General features: G+C 33.9%; 2 protein-coding genes across 10 annotated transcripts in view; both read left to right on the top strand.

Moving 5' to 3' along the window:
• The window catches only part of LOC143226355 (uncharacterized), a 59574-nt gene extending 56326 nt beyond the window's left edge, over positions 1-3248 (top strand). For all 9 annotated transcript variants that reach the window (XM_076457222.1, XM_076457226.1, XM_076457223.1 and 6 more), the window contains 2 exons: positions 192-554; positions 2460-3248. In XM_076457222.1, coding sequence (XP_076313337.1) covers positions 192-527 — 336 coding nt within the window. In that variant the 3' untranslated portion in view covers positions 528-554; positions 2460-3248. The remainder of the gene's footprint in view (positions 1-191; positions 555-2459) is intronic.
• Positions 3249-13189: 9941 nt separating this feature from the next.
• LOC143226354 (sodium- and chloride-dependent glycine transporter 1-like) overlaps positions 13190-24169 on the top strand; it is a 72205-nt gene continuing 61225 nt past the window's right edge. The window contains exon 1 of the mRNA XM_076457217.1: positions 13190-13344. Within this exon, the coding sequence (XP_076313332.1) occupies positions 13294-13344 (51 nt within the window). The 5' untranslated portion in view covers positions 13190-13293. The remainder of the gene's footprint in view (positions 13345-24169) is intronic.

The raw sequence follows: 24169 nt of genomic DNA, 5'->3' as shown, positions 1-24169 counted from the left end.
CCCGTTGAACAATTATCTCTATAAATACGGATATTCCATAATTCAAATGAGAAAACATTATCGGGGCCACAAACATTTGGAACTCTCACTTACCTACCTCTTAATTTCTTCCACAAATCTGATAACATACAAGTTTCATTTAAAATAATGTTATTACAGCAGCACCATGTATTTTTTGTTCATGTAAACAGGGCCTGGAAAACGCTTACGAATCAGAAACTGAGAAACAATGGCAGGAAAAGTTGAAAGTTTTCAAAGAAAGAGGATCCCCAAAACTTCTCAAATGGGATCCGTCCACTCCTAGAAATAAGGAAGTTGGTACCCGACGTCACGACGAAGAAGAGGAAGAGGAAGAATTACACATGCCTTCCATACCTGAATCTACACCATCTCAAGCAGTAGATGAAGAGGAAGAAGAGGAAGAATATGAAGAAGAGGAGGAGGAAGAGGAAGAAGAAGAGGAGGAAGAGGAAGAAGAAGAGGAGGAAGAAGAAGAGGAAGAGGAGGAAGAAGAAGAGGAAGAGTAGGCATTATGCGATGCAGATAGAATAAAGGTGTGCATAATTAAACCATTGGCTACTTTGATGTTAATAATTTACTAAATAATACAGAAAAATAACAGATCGCTACTTCTCGGAAACTTCTACACATTTTTTAGAGCTTTCCAGTCACTAATGCTTTGTTGATAATTATATAGTGAATATCACTTTTGTTTAACTCTCTGGCGATTCAGGATTTGGTTTTTGTTTTATGACGACTAGCTCGTTAGTGATAAATGTATAGTGACTAACACACTATTGAAACTCTCTAGTGACTAGCACTTTGTTGATAGGTTGTTGATATGTTTCTAGTCACTACTATTTTATTTGATAGTTTTATAGTGATCAGCACATTGTTGATAGGTTTCTAGACACTTCTACTTTTATTTAATAGCTTTATAGTGTTCACAACATTGTTGATAGGTTTCTAGTCACTACTACTTTATTTGATAGTTTTATAGTGATCAGCACATTGTTGATAGGTTTTTAGTCACTACTACTTTATTTGATAGTTTTACAGTGATCACCACATTGTTGATAGGTTGTTAGTCACTACTACTTTATTTGATAGTTTTACAGTGATCACCACATTGTTGATAGGTTTATAGTCACAGCTACTTTATTTGATAGTTTTATAGTGATCAGCACATTGTTGATAGGTTTCTAGTGATTAGAACTTTCTAGTGCTTTGTTGACAGATTTATAGTGGCTAGAACTTTATTGACAACTTTCTAATGATTGGAGATTTGTCGATGAAAATTGTTTGTATAGTGACTAGCAATTTGTTGATAGTAATATTATAACTATTACTTTGTTGACAGCTTTATAGTGGCTAAAATTTGTTTATAGTATTCTGGAAACCAGTGCTTTGTTGGTAGTTTATAATAACTATTATTTATTGATAGTTTTTTGGGAACCAGTGCTTTGTTGGTAATTTATAGTGCTTAAAATTTGTTTCTAGTTTACTGGGAACCAGTGCTTATTTGATAATTTATAGTGACTAATAATTTATTAATAGTTTTCTTGGAATTAGTGCTTATTTGATAATTTATAGGGACTAATAATTTATTAATAGTTTTCTTGGAATTAGTGCTTATTTGATAATTTATAGGGACTAATAATTTATTAATAGTTTTCTTGGAATTAGTGCTTATTTGATAATTTATAGGGACTAATAATTTATTAATAGTTTTCTGGGAATTAGTGCTTATTTGATAATTTATAGTGACTTATAATTTATTAATAGTTTTCTGGGAACCAGTGCTTATTTGATAATTTACATTGACTAATAATTTATTGGGAGTTTTCTGGGAACCAGTGCTTTGTTGGTAATTTATAGTGACTAATAATTTATTGGTAGTTTTATAGTAGTTGATTAAGGATTCTTCATGTAGCCTAGTGGTTAAGTAGTTAACAAAATGTTTAATGAACTAATGTATGACTTACTCTAACAACTTAATTAGATGATCAGATTTAAAATCACTCCTACATGTTTCTACTGTACGATTCAATCATTCACAGGAGAACGGTGAACTTTAAACTATACGAGTATATACTTCATTTTTTCGCTGTCTCGCAGCTGTATACGCATATATGAAATATTTCTTCTGTACTCGTCACTAAATTAAAATATTCACGTTTCTGCATGGCAAGTTCAAGTTTTTATTTAGCTGGTCGATTAGTTAAAACGCTTCATTTTCTAACTGGTAAATTAAAGTTTTTTTTCTTTACTCGTCTCAGTTAAAACTTGTAGACAAACTTTTATTTTTTATTTTATGTACGTTTTAATCTATAGATTGTTACTCCGGACAGTTTTAAGAAAATTATAACGTTTTAAAGATGTTCGGAATTTTTTATTAGGTAATATTGTTAAGAAACAATACTAACGACTATTATTTTGTTTCTTATTCTCCACACCAGGCTGTTTGAGTTCCTATAGCGTTAATGCCAGTGGAAATCACGAAGAACAGAAATAAAAGAAAAACTTCAGACTGACCACAAATTCCCCATATGTAGTTAGACCTTAAGTTCAAGAGTTTTACTCAATCTCACACTGTAGGCACGTATTGAGTGGTTTGTTTGTTTTTTTGTACGTAAAAAAAAAATACTCCTTCAGAGACTACAGTGTATACAGAAGAGTTTTTAATTGTTACAAATATACGTGTTTACATAATATAACATATTTTGTTGTGAAATTATGTGTCTAACCCAGAAACGAGAGTTTTGTGACATTTCCACTGTACTCCTGTCCTTAATTCTATGGGATCTACTAGCTTACTCGCTGTGAACAGAAAGAATTTTAGGGGGCTGATGCCCTCTGGTGTTGCATTTAAGTACTAAGCTCACTGGCTTCTCTATGAGATACATTCGTAAGAAAAGCAGATTTTAGTGGCTTCCAACTGTTTTACATATCCTACTATGTGCCAACCTGATAGTTTAGTTGTTATAAAAACACATATATGAAAGGTTAGATAGGACAGACCAAGCAATGAGTAAGATATCAATCACATAATGATTTTTTAACTTTAACTGAAAAGATCCAAAACTGTAGTAACTGAGCTTTTCGTGAGGCAATATATGCACTATTGTAAATGGTTGTCTTCCTTGCCTGACCGTGACTTGAAACCATTTTTCGTCTTTAAAAAAATACTTATGTATCATAAGAATTATTTTGCTCTTATGAAAAATAAAAGTGCTTGGAAACTCAAAGTGTGTGGTTATTTTACTGAAGGTTATCTACTATGTAAAAATAATTTTGCTTCTTTTATAAATTTTTTTGCGCTATTTTCCAGCTCTCCATAGTATTTGCTTGTTCTACTGTTGTAGTGGTGTAAGCGCCTCCGTTAACTATTTGATATAAGGTAACAGTATCAGACTAATTTTTGTTTTAAATATTAAATAATTTATTAGGTCTCCTTAAGAGTGTTTCTGAGAATATGAGTATAGTTGAAATATTATTAAACATTCTTCTCTTTGGAAAACTCCTCAGGGTTCTAAATGTAGAATGTGGTATTTAAAAATACAGTAAGCCTGTTACTATTATCTTGTGTTCAATATAATTTGCTATAGTCGTGTTTAGTTAGCAAAGTTGTATACATCAACACTTGTTATTTTAACAAATAGCTAATTTGAATGGTAATCCGACCATTAATTTGATTTGCTTTGTATGCTTAATTCCAACCATCGCTTTGTTTCTTTGTTTTTGTATCTCCACCTATCTGATGAGCTCTGGTATCGAGCAAAATGCATTGTATGTGGCTAACATAGTGTGGTTGCAAAGATATAAACTCTTGTTTTAGGAAAATCTTAAAGGATCGAGTAAAGCATACATCCATGTAGCAAAGCTACATGGGGGCTACCTGCTGAGCCCACCGAGGGCAATCGAACCCTGGTTTTAGTGTCGCAAATCCGTAGATTTACCACTGTACTTAAGCCTTTGAAAACTCTTTTTATATTATAGAATTGTTTTTGGTTTTTAAAACGATTTACGTTTTTTAAAGCATTCAAGAAGTTTATAGGCAAAAAATACTCTGAGAAAACAATTTACGTTATTCTTTCTTAAATTACTAAAGCATTACTACTTGCAGAAAAAGTCAAACGTCATAGCAAATATCCTTCTTTGCCGAATTCATCATTATTCTACGATGAAATATGTTTACTGGTAATTACAAAGAAGGCTTAAATAACAAAACTTAATAATGAAACCAAGTAATTAGGTGCTAGAAGTAACAATAAACTACTTTAAAAGGTATTTATTAATTCGTAATAACTATTTTATAATAACAGTATGTTGTTAATTAAATACGTTACTTAAGAATACTCATTACTTCAAAAGTGGTCAACAATGTACTTTATTTGACGTAGCAATGTAATTTTTCCAGTGTAATAACAACTGTAAGTATGCGAAAACCTATAAGGACGAGGTAATAAGTAGTGATATCAAGAAGGGAAAGAAATGTTTTTAGTAAATTCACACCTTAACAAAGATTAATTAAAACACATCAGACACAGAAATTACACAAAACAGAATGTTTTGAAAGGATATAACTGCAGTAATGACAATCACATTCTTTAACAAACTGCAGATAGAAACTAGTATGTCAAAACGGTAAATAATCGGTTAAGACTCAAGGGATGAACTTTATGTGATACGTCTTGAATTTAAACACACATCTCAGAGTACTTAGGCTAAGATAATGAAGTAAAATAACATGTATTTTATCTGAAGAATAAAAATTCTTTAACCTATAAGATCCCTTCTGGTAGAATATATATCAGGAATTACTAAGCAGAAGTATAAAAACACTTAATATACAATTAAAATAGCCCAGCATGACCTCGTAATACAAGGGTCGCGGGTTCGACCTTTTACCCGTGAAGGCATCATAATGTCATGGTCAGTCCCACTATTCGTTAGTAAAAGAGTATCCCAAGAGTTGGCGGTGGGTGGCGATGACTAGCTGCCCCCCCCACTAGTACAACGGTATGTCTCCGGATTTACAACGCTAAAATCAGGGGTTCGATTCCCTTCGGTGTGGCTTTGCTATAAGAAAACACACATATTATATTTAAGCTCGGCATGGCCAAGTGTGTTAAGGCATTCGACTCGTAATCCGAGGGTCGCGGGTTTGAATCCCCGTCACACCAAACATGCTCGCCCTTTCAGCATTGGGGGCGTTATAATGTGTTGGTCAATCCCACTATTCGTTGGTAAAAGAGTAGCCCAAGAGTTGGTGGTGGGTGGTGATGACTAGCTGCCTTCCCTCTAGTCTTAAACTGCTATATTAGGGACAGCTAGTGCAGATAGTAGCTAAAGTTACAAGCAAAACAAAAGACTTAGAAGTTACACCTAATCCATATAATAACATCTTATTTTCTCGTACTGGAGTTAATTTTCATTTAACTTCGAGTGTACCTTCAATTTTACAGAATCCATTTGTCATCGCATGTACACATCTCAAGATAGTTTATTGCGATGCACATGTGCATGTTACAGTATGGTTTATCAGATAAAAGGTATAAAAACAGATTGCACTGTGTTCCATTGTATACAGTGAAGATAGTGGTTAACCTGCCATTCTGTGTATACAAATGTTCAAGTTCGCGTCCTGTTACGACAGAATCACTCTTCCAATTTTAGGAACTTATAGTGCATTATAAGAGTAACGGTCAAATCTCATTGTCCCATTATAGAAACCCAGGATTTAACGAATGTGCTGTTCGTTTGTTGCTTACCCTCCAGTTGTCCATTTCCATACTAGTGACAGGTAGCGCCCTCGCGTAGGTTTCGGCAAATATCCGAATCAAATCAAATACAAACAATGACAGTATAAAGAATGCGTAACGTTTCAATTTATGTATAATATATAAAAAATTACACTACGGTATGTTTCATAACATGTGGTGTGTTTCATTACTTACGCGCATCTACAGCCATGAAAATTGCGTTTCATTACTTACAGTGCACCTACATAACCTGTGGTATGTTTTATAAGCCGCGGTATGTTTCATTATTTACAGTGCACCTATATAACCTGTGGTTATGTTTTATAAACTTCAGTGTGTTCCACTACTTACAATGCACCTATATAACCTGTAGTATGTTTTATAAACTTCACTGTGTTTCATTACTTACAGTGCACCTATATAACCTGTGATATGTTTTATAAACTTCACTGTGTTTCATTACTTACAGTGCACCTATATAACCTGTGATATGTTTTTTAAACTTTACTGTGTTTGATTACTTACAGTGCACCTATATAACCTGTAGTATGTTTTATAAACTTCTGTGTGTTTCGTTACTTACAGTGCACCTATATAACCTGTGATATGTTTCATAATATGTAGGGTGTTTAGTTAATCACAGTATGTCCATATGTTTTATAATTTCATTGCTAACAGTACAAAATACGGTCTGCAATATATTCCATAAACTTTAGCGTGTTTTATTACTTAAAGTGGATGTACACAGCCTGCTGTATGTTTCATAATATGCTGTGTGTTCATCACATACAGCGTGTTTACACAGTATATTTTTGGCCTGGCCATGAACTCTTGTGTTAAGTAACAAAAACAACCTAATCAAAAATACTTCAGGATTGAACGTGCGATTTAAAGGAAAGAAATCAAAATTGGCGGCTACGTTGATAGCTACGGTTATAACATTGATACAAATGTTACAGAAAATGTTTATTCGTGGTAATGGATGAAGCAAAATACGTGGCCTAGAAAACTAATGAATGAATACTTGAAATAAAATTCTTATTAATGCTATACGTGTTGTTACCAGTTAGGCCTCCAACTGTGATTTAAACCCCTTAAATGGGCATTAGTCACATATGAATTATATTTGATGTTGCTTGGACCACAAGACTAAAGAGATATCTGAAAATGCATCAGTTGTACAAGTACAGACGGACAAATGTAGAATTCAGAATCAGGGTATGTGTGCCTGAGACTATTGAGTTACACATATCCCATCGTTGTTCACAAAGGAGTCTACTTAACATCTGTTAGAAGATATGACGCTTAGGGAGTAGAAAGAGACAGATTTGAATGATGAGAAATTGGGAGGTGGACGTCTAAGCTGTTGAATACAGCAGAAATTGAACATTCAGGATAAGAAAAACAGACAGTTCTTCAAAAAAATGTGGACAGACTAGTTGTAATAAATTCCTTCAAATAAATTAAACGTGTGCCCGGCATGGCCGAGCGCGTTAGGCGTGCGACTTGTAATCCGACGGTCGCGGGTTCGCATCCCAGTCGCGCTAAAGATGCTCTCCCTTTCAGCCGTGGGGGCGTTATAATGTGACGGCCAATCCTACTATTCGTTGGTAAAAGAGTAGCCCAAGAGTTGCGGTGGGTGGTGATGACTAGCTGTCTTCCTGCTAGTCTAACACTGCTAAATGAGGGACGACAAGCGCAGATAGTCCTCGAGTGCCTTTGCGCGAAATTCTAAAAAACAAATGTCCACAAGAAACATTTTTTAACGAGTCAATTGATAGGTGGAGAGTCACATCATGGAAAAGTTATTATTATTTATCTGATTCACCTACTAGCAGAATAAGGAATTTAATATTAATGTCTCGTCAATGTACTAAGTCGAGTGGCAACTGATAAATGTGTCAACCTTAATACGATAATATTTTATTGTCATATAATATCCATGCGACATTTGATATCACTTAACATTTTTTAAATTTTTGTTTAAGATTCCTTCATTTGTACTTCACATAATATTCTACTAGTTCTAGTTGAGGTTTTAACAATTTGTTATGCTGTGTATTATAGAAAAAACATTAGAATAAGCTTTAACTAATTATACATGGCGAAAGAGTTATGAAGCAGACTGTCAAAAGATCCAAGTAGATTTCAAAAGATCCCAAACATCGAGCACCTTCGAACAACTGAAAATTATTCCTCACGAGTAAAGAAGAATAGAAACTACTCGAAAATTCTCGAATTTCTGGGTTTTTGTAATCTACTTTAAAGAATTAATAGAAGGAAATTCGTGTTTAGCGCACGAAATATTTATATTTTTCGGTTATGGTAATTTGTATTTGAAACACAATTAATTAAAACAAGTATTAAAGTAATTAAAACAAGTGACCTGCCTAGACTATTCACATATGAAGTTAGGTACCCAGTTTTCTGATCGAAACTGATGGTCGTGTGAGGCGTCTCAATGACCACGAGGTCAAATCTTTTTCACAACTGCCATAAACACCTTTAGTACAAGAGAAGGTTTCAACCAAATGATGTGATCAAGAATTACAAAAATAACAACTTGAGTAGTAAGAGACATCACATTTGGTATCGCTTTCAAAGCCTGGGTATCACGGACAAGTATAAAAACCCAACAGGGTACCGGAACCTGTACTCTAAGTTCTACAAACACGTGAAACAATCCATAAGCAAAACCTGAGAACTGAGGGATGATAGATTCATTCTCGGAATACTTCCTTCTTTGCAATAGACCAGGTGGTTAGGGCGACCAACTCACAATCTGAGGGTCGCGGGCTCGAATCCCTATCTCCCTAACATGCACGCCCTTTCAGCCGTAGGGGTGTTATAATGTACGATCAGTCCCACTATTTGTTGCCAAAAGAGTAGCCCAAGAATTGGCGCAGTTCAAGAATCTAATTGTTCATGAGATTTATTAAACTCAAGATGCATTTGCATAATATAATTTTCATTCATTATACCTAATTCGTTTATAGTGACAGGTAAACACCATTAAGACTATACGTATTGTACTATTGATAACTTTTAGTTTAATTCAGACATAACCAATTCGTTTAGAGATTCTTGAGCCTATATTATCATTTAAATAAAAAAACTGTAACGTTTCTTTATATGGAAGACAAAAACAAACAAAAACCTGAGATTTTTAACATTAAAGTTCAAGGTTTGAACTCTGAGGTGGGAAAAACGCAGATAAGTTAGTGAGTAATTTTACGTAAAATTTAATAAAAAAATTTTTTACTCTTTAGGTAAGGATAGAAAGAGGTAGCTTATAAACTGAAAAATTTAATCCGGTACAACAAATAGAATAAAAGTCATAAATCATTAAACAAAAAAAAAAATAAAACCTGTAATGATGAGGGTGCATCGATTCATCACTCGAATACCCTTAGTATTAATGATATGTTGTATTGTTTCAATAAGGTGTATATGAATCCTATTTATAAATAATGTAAAAATTCAAATGCCACTGTACTTTTGAATCACATCTTGGAAACTGAACGTCTCATTTCTAAATTATCGCATTCGCTATAAAAGAAGAAACATTTATAAATAAATTCATTGTCACATAAATACAGTTTCATTTAAAGAAAAATTGTTTTAGTTATTAAACTTATATATTTTTATCCAATTTACTGTACGTTTATCCTTTTAATTGTTTTACCTGAAAAATATATAATTAAAACGCTGTCATATTTTTATAAAGTTAATAGGGTGCTTTCCTTATTTATTGAATGACACATCGAAATGCTATTTATTTTCAAACTTCAATAAGATAGGAGTAGCTTTGCGCGAAATTAAAAAAACAAAACAAACAATCTTCGTTCATGAATCTTAACGATAGACGCCATCAACGCTCAGGATGGAGGAAGAGGTCTAATGCACCTGACCCTCCTGGGTATTTAACATCACTACCCAAATACCCACACAGAGAAGCGCGAGTTCATGAACACATTCTACTATAATAAAGTAAATAACTTTATAATGAACAACAGTGAATTATTCAAACTACTCTTCCCAGTAGACTTAAATAATTATCAAACCAACAACACAAACACAATGCTTACAAACACAACAAAAGTGCACCAACACCAGCAATAGCAGCCACAAACATACAACCACAATTAAACAGAATAAGTGAATATTGTCAAAAACATAGAATCAAAATAAACACAACTAGTAGTATTCACAAAATTAACTAAACATAAAAAAGCACAACCACAGATCTATATGAATGGAGAACTACTCCAGACTGCTACATCAGCAAAATTCCTAGGACTTACGTTCGATTCAAAACTTACGTGGGTAAACCACATAAATAATATTAGAACAAAAATTTGGCGAAGAATAAACCATGCTAAGAGTCTAACTGGCAAAAACAGTGGAGCTACGGCAGACAACATTATGAAAATATACAAAACATACATTAGACCCGTCATTGACTACGCAGCTCCTGCATGGATAAACGTAAGCAAAAAACTACTTCAAACAAAACTACAAACAACAATACAAAATACATTACTCACAACAGCTTATAAAGTACTTAGAACAACATCATCTGAATTTATGCATAAATACGCACATATCGAAACAATAGCAGATAGACTCCTACATAGTACAATAAATTATTTTTAAAAAATTGGAGAAAAAAATGAACCAGTAAGCGAACTTGACAGGTACTGTTTACACGATGAGAATAGACCTAAACACCCTTCCCCAGTGAATATATATTTTCTAAATAAAAATAAATAAATAGTAATAAAAGACCACCTATTACCTAGACTCCACATTAGTTTAGAGATTAATTACAATTTTTTTTTTTCATAATCTATGGAACTACAAGGGAAATGTTTTATTTGCACCAAGTGTATGCGTAGATTGTGCATAGACATTGCCCTGAAAGGGGCCTGAGTAAGTGCGGGTTACTCTGGCCCTCGTGTACCATATATAAATACGCTTGACAGTTGTAAAACCAAAATTTGAAGGAAGAGGTTAACGAAACCTGACCCTCCTGGGTAGACAAACATCAATACCTAAATACCCATACAGAGAGAGCGTTTATTTACCGGTAGCACAAACAGCCGTCAGAAGGGCGATTGTTAGCGCTAGTAATTACTAATCAAAGTTCGTTTGTTTTCTTACAGCAAAGCCCCATCAAACTATCATCTGAGCCCACCGAAGGTGATAGAACCCTTGATTTTAAGCGTTGTAAAGCCGTACACTTACCGGTGAACTAGCGGAGGACACTCATTAAAGTATTCATACTTCATTGAAAAAAAAATTGAAAAGTAAACTTTTTCCACAAAAGAATTTTTTCGGAAGTTGTACATGGGAAAGGTCTTCAGGCTGTACGGATACAAACTGTAACGTTTTATATATTAAAAGTGGAAGCGTTTACTAACGTTTTTACTACTATTTTTACAAATTACATCAATAAAGATATAATAAAACATTCACTTACAGTCTTAGTGAAAGTTGTGTTCTTGTTGTAAGGAGGATACTTATGCTGAAAATTGTGTTTTGTGCTAAAGAAATTGTTATTTTACTAATTTTTTGAATCTTGAATATCCAGAAATTTAATTTTTCTATAGAATTTTGTTTGTGGTCTCGTTCAACAGATGGCGATATATTATATTTATTATTTAAGTAACATGCATAGATGTGTGTGTATACATATATATATATATATGTTATATCCATTACAGTTTATTTGTTTATAATTAAGCAAAGCTATACAGTAGAATATCTGTGCTCTGCCAACCATGGGTATCAAAACCCGGTTTTTACCGCTGTAAATCTGTTAACCTACAGTTCTGACACTATATGACAGTAAAGTTGTTAAGGTTGCATTTTGAACCGTTGATGCATTCTAAACAGAAGTTAACAACAGGAACGGATATATAAGATAATTGAAAATAAGTCAGGTAACTAACTGCATGTTGTAAACATAGACAATGTTTTGATAAATAACTTTAAAGGATTAAATTGTTAAGTAAATTGTATTAAACATTTTATTAAATAATAATGTTAAGTATAAAACCTATTTCAGTCCAAACTATTACTTTGTTCAAAGTGCGTATCTAAGCGACACTTCGACATACAGTACAAAGTATCGTGGTTTACGTCTCTTTGATGTAAAAACGCGCGCTGTACTTTGAGGCCTTGGATGCACTATAATAGTGACAATCAAATCTTGTTACTTAGTCAGACAAGAGTAACCCAACAGTTGACGGTTGGTGTTGTTGAATAGCTTCTTTTCCTCTGGTCTATCTGTAAGAAACTATGGACGATTATATCCCGGTGACTTTTGTGTAGCTTTGGGCGAAAACAAACAAATAAGCTTTCATTCACTCATCTGAATCCACTTGCTGTAATGTGTAACGTCATCTGTCATAACCTTTTAACCTTTGAAGTTTGCGTGAACCTCTCTCATAAAGTATTTTCACTAAAATTTATCTTCTTTTTTTTTTACAACTCCAAAATTTTGAAATATTACAAATAGTTTATTTTAACCTCCCAGATTACCTCCTAATGCACAATGATGACTAATTTTCAAAATACTTTATTGGGTATTATTTAATAGATACATTAGATATGTTGAAGCTGATCCATGGCAAGCTTTTAAAGGAAAAATCTGCTTAAAATATTCATTTGATTTAATGAATAGAATAATTTGTAGCAAAATTATTACATAAATTTGTGTTTTGTTTCAACCAGTTGCCTTTAGGTGGAATTATCTTCAAATATGGTTAATTTATACCCAATTACAAAGACTGATAAGAAATTAAAGATACTTTAAATTAAGATAAAATATAGATATTTTAATTTAATAGCTTTTAACTATAATAAAGATAACAGAAGTAAAATATCTAAATTATTTACTTAAAAGATACATATAATTAAATTTTACCATGATTTTCATATTATTGTCTTGTAACCTTCCACTAGATGGCAGAAACTATAATCGAGGAGTTTTCCTGTTTTCAGTCAAGTATCACGGTAGGACATAATGCAAAAGTCTATGTATTACTTATAAAGTTCACTTGTGTGGGTCATTGACATTTGTGTTGTATTTTAACCTTAAATCAATTCAGTTAAAGTTACTCCACAAGCTGGAATATATATGTGTGTGTTCATTCAAAAGCGACGGGAAAGTAAAAAAAACAACAAAGGTGTTAACTTTAAAAGTAACTTTCTTCTCGCCGAAAAGTCACAAGTGCCTGTTAACAGTTTGAGGCGATTTTGTAATATACACGTCGTGTCTGATAAAATACTGCACTCGTTATTTCTGTGATATCTCAGTAATATTATGAAGTGGATCAATAAATGTCCTCATCCTTAAGCGTACCTCCTACCCTCGAGTAGTGAGTCATCCTTCAAACCCTCACCAACAACAACAATTCACCCGCACGTTGCTACTACTCTAGACGGCGTGGCGAACTTCTGGACGAGACTTTAGCTTATCGTAGTTTCTCTAAACCTAGGAAAACATCACTTAGAAATTGCGATGCCTTCTTCAAAATGCGTTTACAACCCTGCGTTTCAAGCGTTGATGTGGGTAAGTGCATTATTCTGAAATGCTTTAGGGTAAACGACAATTTCACACTGAGATGTACTGAGAAGTAGAACAATAAGAGTTTTTTTTTAAAAAACAACAACAACTTTACTTTAGAATTAAATTGTCTTTTTATTATCAACGAAAATATTAAATAAAATAATTTATAAAAGAACGAATCAGTTTCAAGGAACAATTTTTAACCCTCTGCAATTTCCCCGAACGTTTTAAAAATTGCATTTGGAGCTCGTTAGTGTGGACGCTTTGTGGTTCGTGAAAATAACTGAATTCTGAATAGAAAACATTAAGAAAACTTGTGATTGGATCACTGTTACACACCCGAAGTAACTCGTTGATTAATTTAGTACGACCTGCTTTCAAAAAAAATATATAAAAAAACGGCTGAGAGAGTTGATTTGCTAATTTCACCTTTCCACATTCAATGAAATCTTCATATTCCAGCCCCTTGGTCTTGCTTGCGGTTATTAGCAAAGAACTTGTTTGCTTTTTTCCCTGTATCTATATTGTCAGGTTATGGTTATTCTTCAGATCGGAGGAAGGCATTTCGAGTACTTATGAGAACAATGTTGTTATTTGTTAGCGTTTGTTATTAGACCTCGTAGGTAAACCTGGTAAAAAATTCTGTTTTTCGTCTTTATTATTTTCATGTTAGTTTATGAAACAACAACTGGAGAGAAACGGCACGTGCTTATTTCTATTACTGCGGTTTCATCTGTGCTAGTTTTTTCTACTTCTAGTGAAAAAACTGGAATATTAGATTAATGGATTGAGATAAAACTATTTACTGAGGTAACAACCACAAATTCTAAAATTATATGAAGAAATCTCAGATGTATTTTTCAGATTTTGTGTACGGTTCAAGACCTTTACTTTCATATCATTTAACTCGATGAGAGGAAGTCCTATCACTCATACTGACATACTGGAAAAAAACAACACAAGCTTAGTTGTTAAAACAAGTTAGGTGTTTTTACTCGGATCCTGTTTCACATGGTTCCAACTATGTACTGTAAAAAAAAAAACATCAAAAATATGAATAAACTTAGGTCTTGTTTGTTTTGAATTTCGCGCAAAGCTCCTCGAGAGCTATCTGTGATAGCCGTCCCTGATTTAGTAGTGTAAGACTAAAGGGAAGGCAGCTAGTCATCGCCAACAACCGCCAACTCTTGGGCTACTCTGTTACCAACGTATAGTGGGATTAACCGTAACATTATAACGCCCCCACGGATGAAAGGGGGAGCATGTTTGGTGTGAAGGGGATTCGAACCAGTGACCCTCGGATTACGAGTCGAGCTGTAATAAACGTAGGAATAATCAGCTTTTGATACTTGTGCAGTTTGATGAAATTAAATCACGCATATAAACAAAACCGTGCTTATTTTTGATTAATCATATAATGCTGATTGAGGAGATTGTTAATTAATAATAGCAAGGAAATAATAAAGAAAAACTTCATAATTATAATTCAAGTGGTAAAGACAGAAATTTCTGTGAGTGAAGGAATTTTTGGAGTTGCATTTTTCTCAGAATCCAGTTAAGTTGGTACAGTTAACTTATAAACTTCTGTCTCCTGGTACACTTAGATTTTATGGTTCAATTATGTTTCTGACATTTTGATGTTTATATTTAACGTCTTCCAGTCTTAACAAAAGTTCAGTTTTATTAGATATACACATATAATTAGTATAGTAATGTGTGTACCTTCGTGTGTGCGAGGTGGGAAACTTTTAGAACTGCATTAAACTATGCAATAATGACATTTGGGTCAAAACATCCTATCTGCTATGATTGTACAGCTAAGACTTCACTTACAATACAAGTGCAACAAACATCACCATATCATTGTTTTTTTAAATTGTAAAAGATTATTTTCAACAACAAATCCACAAAACGTTTACATGTAGTAACTTTCCTTTCTATTCACAAATCGTGTTGAAATGTAAATTTTGCATTTGAAGCAATGTGTAAGTGTTTTTCTCCCAGAATAATTGTGTTTGTAATGGATGTGTTAGACTGTGGTCATAAGCCATACAACGCTTTTGACTCAAATAAAGTATTCTGGGACGATTGAGAGCTGTACTATCAGTCACTCGCTTGGTGGTGGAGGTGTTCGACTCACAATCTAATGGTCGCAAGTTCGAATCCCCGTCACCGAAGACGTCTGTCATATATAGTTACTGACTGGTTCAACCACCCAGATATAAAGCAATGTTTAGCTTGCAAAATTACTGACTGGCCCACATTAGTTGGAATTAAGTTCATTACGAAGAAAGATTATCAGTTATCTCATACTAGAAACATTCTGGAAAGATTATCAGTTATCTCATACTAGAAACATTCTGGAAAGATTATCAGTTATCTCATACTAGAAACATTCTGCAAAGATTATCAGTTATCTCATACTAGAAAGATTCTGGAAAGAATGGACTAGTGTGTGTGTGTGTGTGTGTGTGTGTGTGTGTGTGTTTAGATACATCTATAAATCTTGCGAAGAATAGCTCAGCTGATACGTTGATCTACGTACAGTTAAACCGAGTGACCGAATGCAGTTGAAGAAGTTTTAGCTCCATCTTAGACGTCTCTTTAAACGAAACATTTCTTCTTTAACATCCACACATTACACTTGTTTTTATACCGTTCACCATGGGTAGGGACCACATCCAACTGAATAATTTTTTTTTTATCTGTTCCAACACTCAGCGCAAAGAAGTGACCAAAATTATTGAGTGAAATTATTATATGCTATGTAAAACACATATGGCACCGTTAGGAATAATTAGTGGTATCAGTTGGAGTAGGCCCGGCATGGCCAGGTGGTTATGGCATTCGACTCGTAATCTGAGGTTCGTCCCACGGTCAGTCCCACAATTCGTTGGTAAAAGAGTAGCCCAAGAGTTGGCGGTGGGTGGTGATGACTAGCTGCCTTCCCTAATTTGCGCGAAATTCAAACCAAACCAAATCAATTTGAATAGTGGTGGTATTTTTGTTTACAATTTTATGTGTGATACATGTTATTGGAGACACTGTAACCAAGACAATTATGGACCGAAAACAGTTTGGTACATAAATAATTTTTTAAAAAATGATAAAAACCGATGTCAAACCCACTGAGAATTCTGTGGTCGAGAAAATATTAGAAGAAGCATGACCATGCTTTTTCAGTTAACAAAATAAAAGCGGTTCAAAAATTGTGGTATTACAAACGTTTATTTCATTGTGCACTAAATAATAATTTGAACGTTTCTATTCTACGACATTTTAGACCTTTGAACCGACATCTGTGTGATATATTAACCTATACACCCATCACTTGCATTTTACCTTTATGCTAACAATTGAACTCTTTTGGTTTAATTCATTTGTTACTGATTTTTTACGTTATTTTGTTCTCCTATATATTCTTGCTTTTTAAATTATACTGTTCTAAAATCCAAGTCAAAGATGATTTTACCAGGTAAGTGTCCAGATCACACATGTTCATATTAGTTCCGTTTTGTTATATATTTTATTTTATAATAATTTGGCGATTATCTTACTCTAACTGTTTTAGATATTTAACATGGATAATCATTGTTAGTATTTTAACACTAAACTTTATTTCATTGTTAGTATTTTAACACTAAATTTATTTCATTGTTAGCATTTTAACACAACTTTATATCACTGTTGGTATTATAATACTAAACTTATATCATTGTTAGTAGTTTAACACTAAACTTTGTATTATTGTTGTTTGTTTACACTCTTTTTAAAATAAATTATTTTCATTGTTTAGATTATTTATTTTTTACAATAAGTATCACATACACGGGAAGAGACAAACAAATCATAACAACTGATATTCTTAAGTTTCCAAGTTGTTCAGGAAGTTTAAATACAAAATATTGTGACAGTAATTCTGTGAAGGTTATTGATATTCCATATATAACATCCTGTGCTCTGCTGACAGTGACTGTTTTCAATACAATCACAATGTACAAAGCTGTGAAAAGCTTTTTCTCTGTATTCTGTCGGACTATGAGTGTTTACAATGGAAAACACGAGAGCATCGTCATAACTCTCTCATCAACCATGTGACAATAACAACTTTGCAACTGATTTGTCGCTTTTCAAACGCTGTAATACAAAGTTTATAACGCACCCTGTAGGAGCATGTTATTACAGTTAATTTGAGTTTTTACAATGTTTATAAACACGTACAAGCTACAGAGTCTGCTGTTAATCTCCTAGTGTTTTCTTGTCACAACAAATTAATTTAGTGAAGTATATAGCACGTAACAAAGTGCACGAGACTTCTGAACGAAACAACCAACGATTGTATTATCTAATAATAAATGTTCATGAAATTTGGTTTTCAAAGAAGAAATTATATTTTTTTTTTAATTCATGGAATGCCCCCTTGTGATCAGTCTACGTAAAGCACCAGTAAACGTCTACTGTTAACATAACTCACTACTGACATCAGTATCAGTTTTAAATCTCTCTTAGGAATTTCGTTTTAATTCCAGTTTAATCATCTGGATTATACATAGATTAGCCTACGTCATAATCCAGATATATATATACATGAAGTTTATTATTCATGTAAGTGGATCGTACTTGATAGGGATAAAAAGTATTAATTAATCAATCATTTTAGGTAAATTATTTCTATTAAAATAGGAAACTTGTAAATAATTACGACTATTCTGCACATCTACGTGTTTTGAAAACTGTGTAAAAAGTGGAGGAATTAGTGGGTTACTCAGTAGAGCTTCTATCTGCGGCACTCAGTGTTTATCATATTCGACTCTTAAAAAAATGTGTAATTATCATGACTCGGCATGGCCAGGTGGGTTGAGGCGTTCGACTCGTACTCCGAGGGTCGCGGGTTCAAATCCCCGTCGCACCAAATATCCTCGCCCTTTCAGCCGTGATGATCAATCCGACTATTCGTTGGTTTGTTTGTTTGTTTCAATTTCGCGCAAAGCTACTCGAAGGCTATCTGCGCTAGCCGTCCCTAATTTAGCAGTGTAAGACTAGAGGGAAGGCAGCTAGTCATCACCACCCACCACCAACTCTTGGGCTACTCTTTTACCAACGAATAATGGGATTGACCAACACATTATAACGTCCTCAATGCTGAAAGGGCGAGCATGTTTGGTGTGACGGGGATTCAGACCCGCGACCCTCAGATTACGAGTCGAATGCCTTAACACACTTGGCCGTGCCGGGCTTAAATATAATATGTGTGTTTTCTTATAGCAAAGCCACACCGAAGGGAATCGAACCCCTGATTTTAGCGTTGTAAATCCGGAGACATACCGTTGTACTAGTGGGGGGCGGCAGCTAGTCATCGCCACCCACCGCCAACTCTTGGGCTACTCTTTTACTAACGAATAGTACTAACGAATAATGAATAAAAGAGTAGCCCAAGAGTTGGCGGTGGGTGGTGATGAGTAGCTGCCTTTCTTCTAGTCTTACACTGCTAAATTAAGGACGGCTAGCGCAGATAACCCTCGTCTAGCTTTGCGCGAAATTCAAAAACATACAAACAAAACAAACCGTCCTTATCAATGTTGCATATGTCCAGTGTCATGAAATTCTGTTCGTTTTTTACTCAAATATGCAGTAAAAATAGCGTGAAAAGGGGAATTTTTTTAGATTTACATGACCTTTGACTCTCCAAAACCAATGACTTTTAAGTTTGGTCATAGTACAAATGTATACCAGCTTTTGTCTTAATCCATTTAGCTGTTTTTGAGAAATCATGCTGACAAACACCCACCCATCCACACAAACACACAGGGGTGGAAGTCACAACTTTATTCCTTAGAGGAGGTATAGAGACAGTGAGGTTTAGATATTAAACTAGTAATGTCAAATCATTCATCAACTTCATTGGTTAATCTTCGTTATCTATTGGCGCAGCATTTTTCCAGTATAATCACAGAAACAAAAAGTAAAATAGCAGGAGTACCATATTTGTGACCAATCCCACTATTCGGTTGTAAAAGAGTAGCCCAAGAGTTGGTGGTGGGTGGTGATGACTAGCTGACTTCTCTCTAGTCTTACACTGCTAAATTAGGGATGGCTAGCGCAGATAGCCCTCGCGTAGCTTTGCGCGAAATTAAAAACAAACAAAAACATTATTAAATTTTAAAACTATTTTAAATCAACTTGTTTGTCGTCTGTAACATCTCCATTTCATTTAAGAAACATTTTAAAATCCATTTCTATAACAACGTCTATTTGAATAAAACAATATTATCATAAGTATAGATGAAAATATATCTTGATGAAGAATGGACTGCTGTAGAGTTGTGACACTGAACTAAGCATAGCTTGCCAATAATATAATTATCAAGATATACAACATGGTTTCGGATTCTTAGGCCTAAAATTGAATAGCTAATAACCCATATTATGATTTTAGAAGACTATTCACGACTGACCTTGTTTGTTTTCTTCTCGCAGTTTCAATGAAATATAACTGTACACGCACACACTAAGAGATGTTGATAAAATAGACAAGTATCTTTAAACAGTGTAGTGACAGAAGCTGCAGATTACTACACAGAAAATGGACTTATTTTCACATCGGAAAGTCATATCTACAAAATAAACAGAAGTGCACCTCTGATCTATGTACCATTTTCAACTCACAATATAGATATACGTCTGTCTATGTCTTAAACCTACAAAAATACTGCTAGTAAAATTGGGGATTTCTGCGCCATAAGCTTACCGTTAACGTTTGACCTATCCTAAATATATTTATGTTGAAAGTATATTTATAACCCTTTTGCTAACTCAGAATGTATGTTACAAGTAAGAGGAAGTTTGACCAAATCAGTAGTTTTTGTATGAGATGTAAAATCTCACGAATGTTTTGTCTTTTAAAGTTTTTATGAATATAAAGAGATAATTATTTAGAAGATTTATAAAGACTAAAAGAATCTTGATGTCATGGCGCAGTGTGAAATTGTTTTCTGATTAAATTATAATGAGGAATCGTTTTTCAAAGAACGTTAGTAATTGTTGCCGAGATCTTAAAGTCGATAATATATTAGTGTGAAAACCTTGTCCTTCATAAGACTGGCAAGGCCAGTTGGTTAAGGCACTCGAATCGTAATGTGAGGGCCGTTGGTTCGAATCCTCGTCTCACCAAACATGTTCGCCCTTTCAGCTGTGGGAGCATTATAATGTGATGGTCAATCCCACTTAGTGAAGGAGTAGCCAAAGAGTTAGCGGTTAGTACTGTTTATAACCTGCTTTTTCTCTGGTATATCAGTTCAAAATGATCAGATATCCCTTGCATAGCTCTGTGTAGGAATATTTAAACAAACGTTCAAGAGTGTAAAAATATAATAATACTCAATATAATTTTAAAAATATTCTAGCCATTTTCACTGTATTCTTGTTTTAAGCCAAAGTAATAAATGTTGGTAATGAAACAATATTAAAAGATGTTATGAATAAATATACTCAATTTTAAAGTAATTTTCGGGTCTCGCAGAATCGAGTAGCAACAAAAACAAGGTAAAACCAAATTCACTCATTTCCAAAATATTTCTTTTATTCTTGTTAATGAAACGTGTACTTTAAGTAACAATGATGAACGGTATAATTAGACTGTTCTAGAGAAATGTCTTACGGTAAAACTAAACACTTATGAATAATTACAAATGTACTTTCTGTAAAACAAGCATCATCATGTTAATGGTTTTATATTTTTGTCAATCATTGCGGTTGAGAAAAACTTATGAGAAATCGTAAAAACAAGTTAAATTCCGACTTTGTCTTTGAAGTTATAGGACGGCAACGTGACTTTCAGTTACTGGTTACAACTTATGTCTATACTCATTTATCTCTGCCATGGTTATGGCAAGAGTAGCATTTTTGTGTTCCGGATTTTACTGGCGTCTCGTCTTGCTGTGTCATGAAGGTTAAACCAGACATACTTCGTTTAAAACGTGATATTACACAATTTATTATACGCCTGTTTGTATTAATTTACTCGGGCAATTAATTAGGAAAAGATGTACATTGAGTAACGAAGCTTTAACAGTGACTTATGATGCGTAAAAAAAAAAATATATATTTTATATGTTGGTGGGCTTCTCACTACAACACCGAAATTGCGTCATTAGTTGTTATTGTTTTCTTATTTCTTCTATTTTTCCTATTCCATCTCCGGTTTTCATGGCAACGTGCTTTGATTAGGAATAGTTTTCACTTAATAAATTAATAGTAAGACTATGAATAGAAAAGGATAAAACACCCTATGACCCGAGCGCTTTCGAAAATTTGACCTTTCTTCTTCAAACTGTTTTCCCCTTAAGAAGAGGGCTCGGCATGGCCAGATGGTTAAGGCACTCGAATCGTAATCCGAGAGTCGCGGGTTCGAATCCCCGTCACACCAAACATGCTCGTCCTTTCAGCCGTGTGGGTGTTATAATGTTACGGTCAGTCCCACTATTCGTTGGTAAAAGAATAGCCCAAGAGTTGGTGGTGGGTGGTGATGACTAGCTGCCTTCCCTCTAGTCTTACATTACAAAATCAGGGATGGCTAGCGCAAATAGCCCTTGTGTAGCTTTGCTCGAAGTTCAAAACAAATCTAACTAAACTTTAAGAAGAAAGGCACTCCTTTCGAAAGACGGTTTTTATAATTTCGTATCAAGATTTATTGAACCTGCTTACTTTTCTCACATCATGAAATCTATGAATAGATCAGAGATTCCAAACAAACAACATGCATACAAACAAAACTAATTAGTATAGGGTGAATATTGCTCGAGTTATTTAAAGTAACTAATAACACAGTTGTCGAAATGAGATGCTCAATAAACAGTGTTTAAAACACCCATTTATCTATCTACGTTTCTTTGCCTCTGTACATCTTGCATACATATATATACATACAAGTTAACAAACATATGTTTGTAAACGCTGTTGTGGTTGTTTTAGCGGTGTAATATATTGCTTATCCAATGCACTGTTTATTGGTAAAATATTATTTTTTATCCTCCTTTCCCTCGCAGCTATCTCAAAATAGATTGAGTGTGATTACATAACACGTGATATGCATACTATAACCTCACAGTTGACTTCCATTCCACTGCTTCTAATAAATGAACAACAATAGTTATCCCTAGGACTCTTGGTAATAAAACTAAATATAACTTTTAATGGATACCACGATGTTGGGCGAGGGTAATTGAGAGTGGTTATATGTGTAGATAGATACTTGTATACGTGTATATATACACATACACACAAATATAAATAGTTACCGCCTATGACTGAAGACCTTTAGAAGAAGTTTAGGAGCATTATATTTGTGTTATAATAAATAGAATATCACATAAATTGACTGGGAAATTTGTTGGATTTTGCTTAAAGCTAATAATTTTTTTCGAATTAATACGAAAATGATGATATCAAATTATAATTATAAAACAGTCGTAGAGAGCTTTCCAGAACTGCTCCCGCTTATTGTTATTTACTACTGCATAATACCATGTACTCATTCAATTATGTGAGCCACGAGGCTTAAATTGTATATTGATACACTTATCTTATTTTATCCATTATACACTTGATATGATGTTTATTTTCTATCTGATTGAGTAAAAGGAATTTATAGTTTCATAAGTTGTACGTTAATAAGTAAAGAAAACCTTTGGGTGGCTTTGTTTGTTGACCGAATTTCGCGCAAAGCTACACGAGGGCTATCATCACCACCTACTGCCAACGCTTAGGCTACTCTTTTACCAACGCATAGTGGGACAAATCGTCATATTATAATGCCTCTACGCCTGAAAGGGCGAGTATTTTGGTGTGACAGGGATTTGAACCCATGACCCTCAGATTATGAGTGGAACACTCTAACCATCTGGTCATGCCGGTTTAAAAGAATCCCACCTTTGCGGTTAGTTTGCAATGGTAATTTAAAAAACGTGGACATAGGTTTTAACTGCTAGCATCATACAACAAATACATCTCAATTCTGTCCATAAATAAATAATAAACTTACGATAATCCGTAGTTCACCCAAAATCTGTTTGAGAACAGTGGTCTTTAACTAACCCACATTGTTCCATGATAAGACAGCTATAAGTATACAAATTTATAACGCTAAAATCCGAGGTTAGTTTCACTGATCAGAGAACCTAATGTGACTTTAATCACAAACAAATAAAGTAATTACAACTGGAACACGTGTTAATCCGTAGCTAAACCAATGTCTGTCGTAGAACCGTAATCCTCAGCTAAACCATGATAAACTTAGTTAAATAAACTAAATAATACACTAGCAGTTTTGAAAACAAGAATACTTAAAGCCAATAGTGCAAGCTTACTAAAGCGTAAAAAAAAAAATTAAAAACTTATTCAACGATTCATACTCTCCAACTCTGAGCATTCGTCGAAGTATCGGACACTACCCCCCCCATCCCAAACAATTAAAACTGTTATGGACAGAACATTTCTCTGCCGTGAGCAAATATTTTGAGCTGAAACAAAAACGTGGGTTGTATTAAAAAGTGAAATAAAATTTTGTTTTTAAGAATGAAAAGGTTCTTGTGATACATAAGTTATCGTATTTTTAACATATTCGAAGCATGAATATCGACTCTCTAGTAATTTTCCTCATTCATTAATTTATTGCACTGTCAGTCATCAGTACAGCCTTGTTACATTATTATTGTTCATCTTAGCTTCTGTGTTATTATCAGGTAATGTTTTGATTTTGAAAGTTGTCATTACGTAAGACTTCCAATGTATTTCACTGGCTGTGATGTTCAGATAAAGCTTTATAAATACT

Source organism: Tachypleus tridentatus, chromosome 9 (assembly GCF_004210375.1).
Source record: "Tachypleus tridentatus isolate NWPU-2018 chromosome 9, ASM421037v1, whole genome shotgun sequence".
NCBI lineage: Eukaryota > Metazoa > Arthropoda > Merostomata > Xiphosura > Limulidae > Tachypleus > Tachypleus tridentatus.
This window is presented reverse-complemented; position numbering and strand designations above follow the sequence as displayed.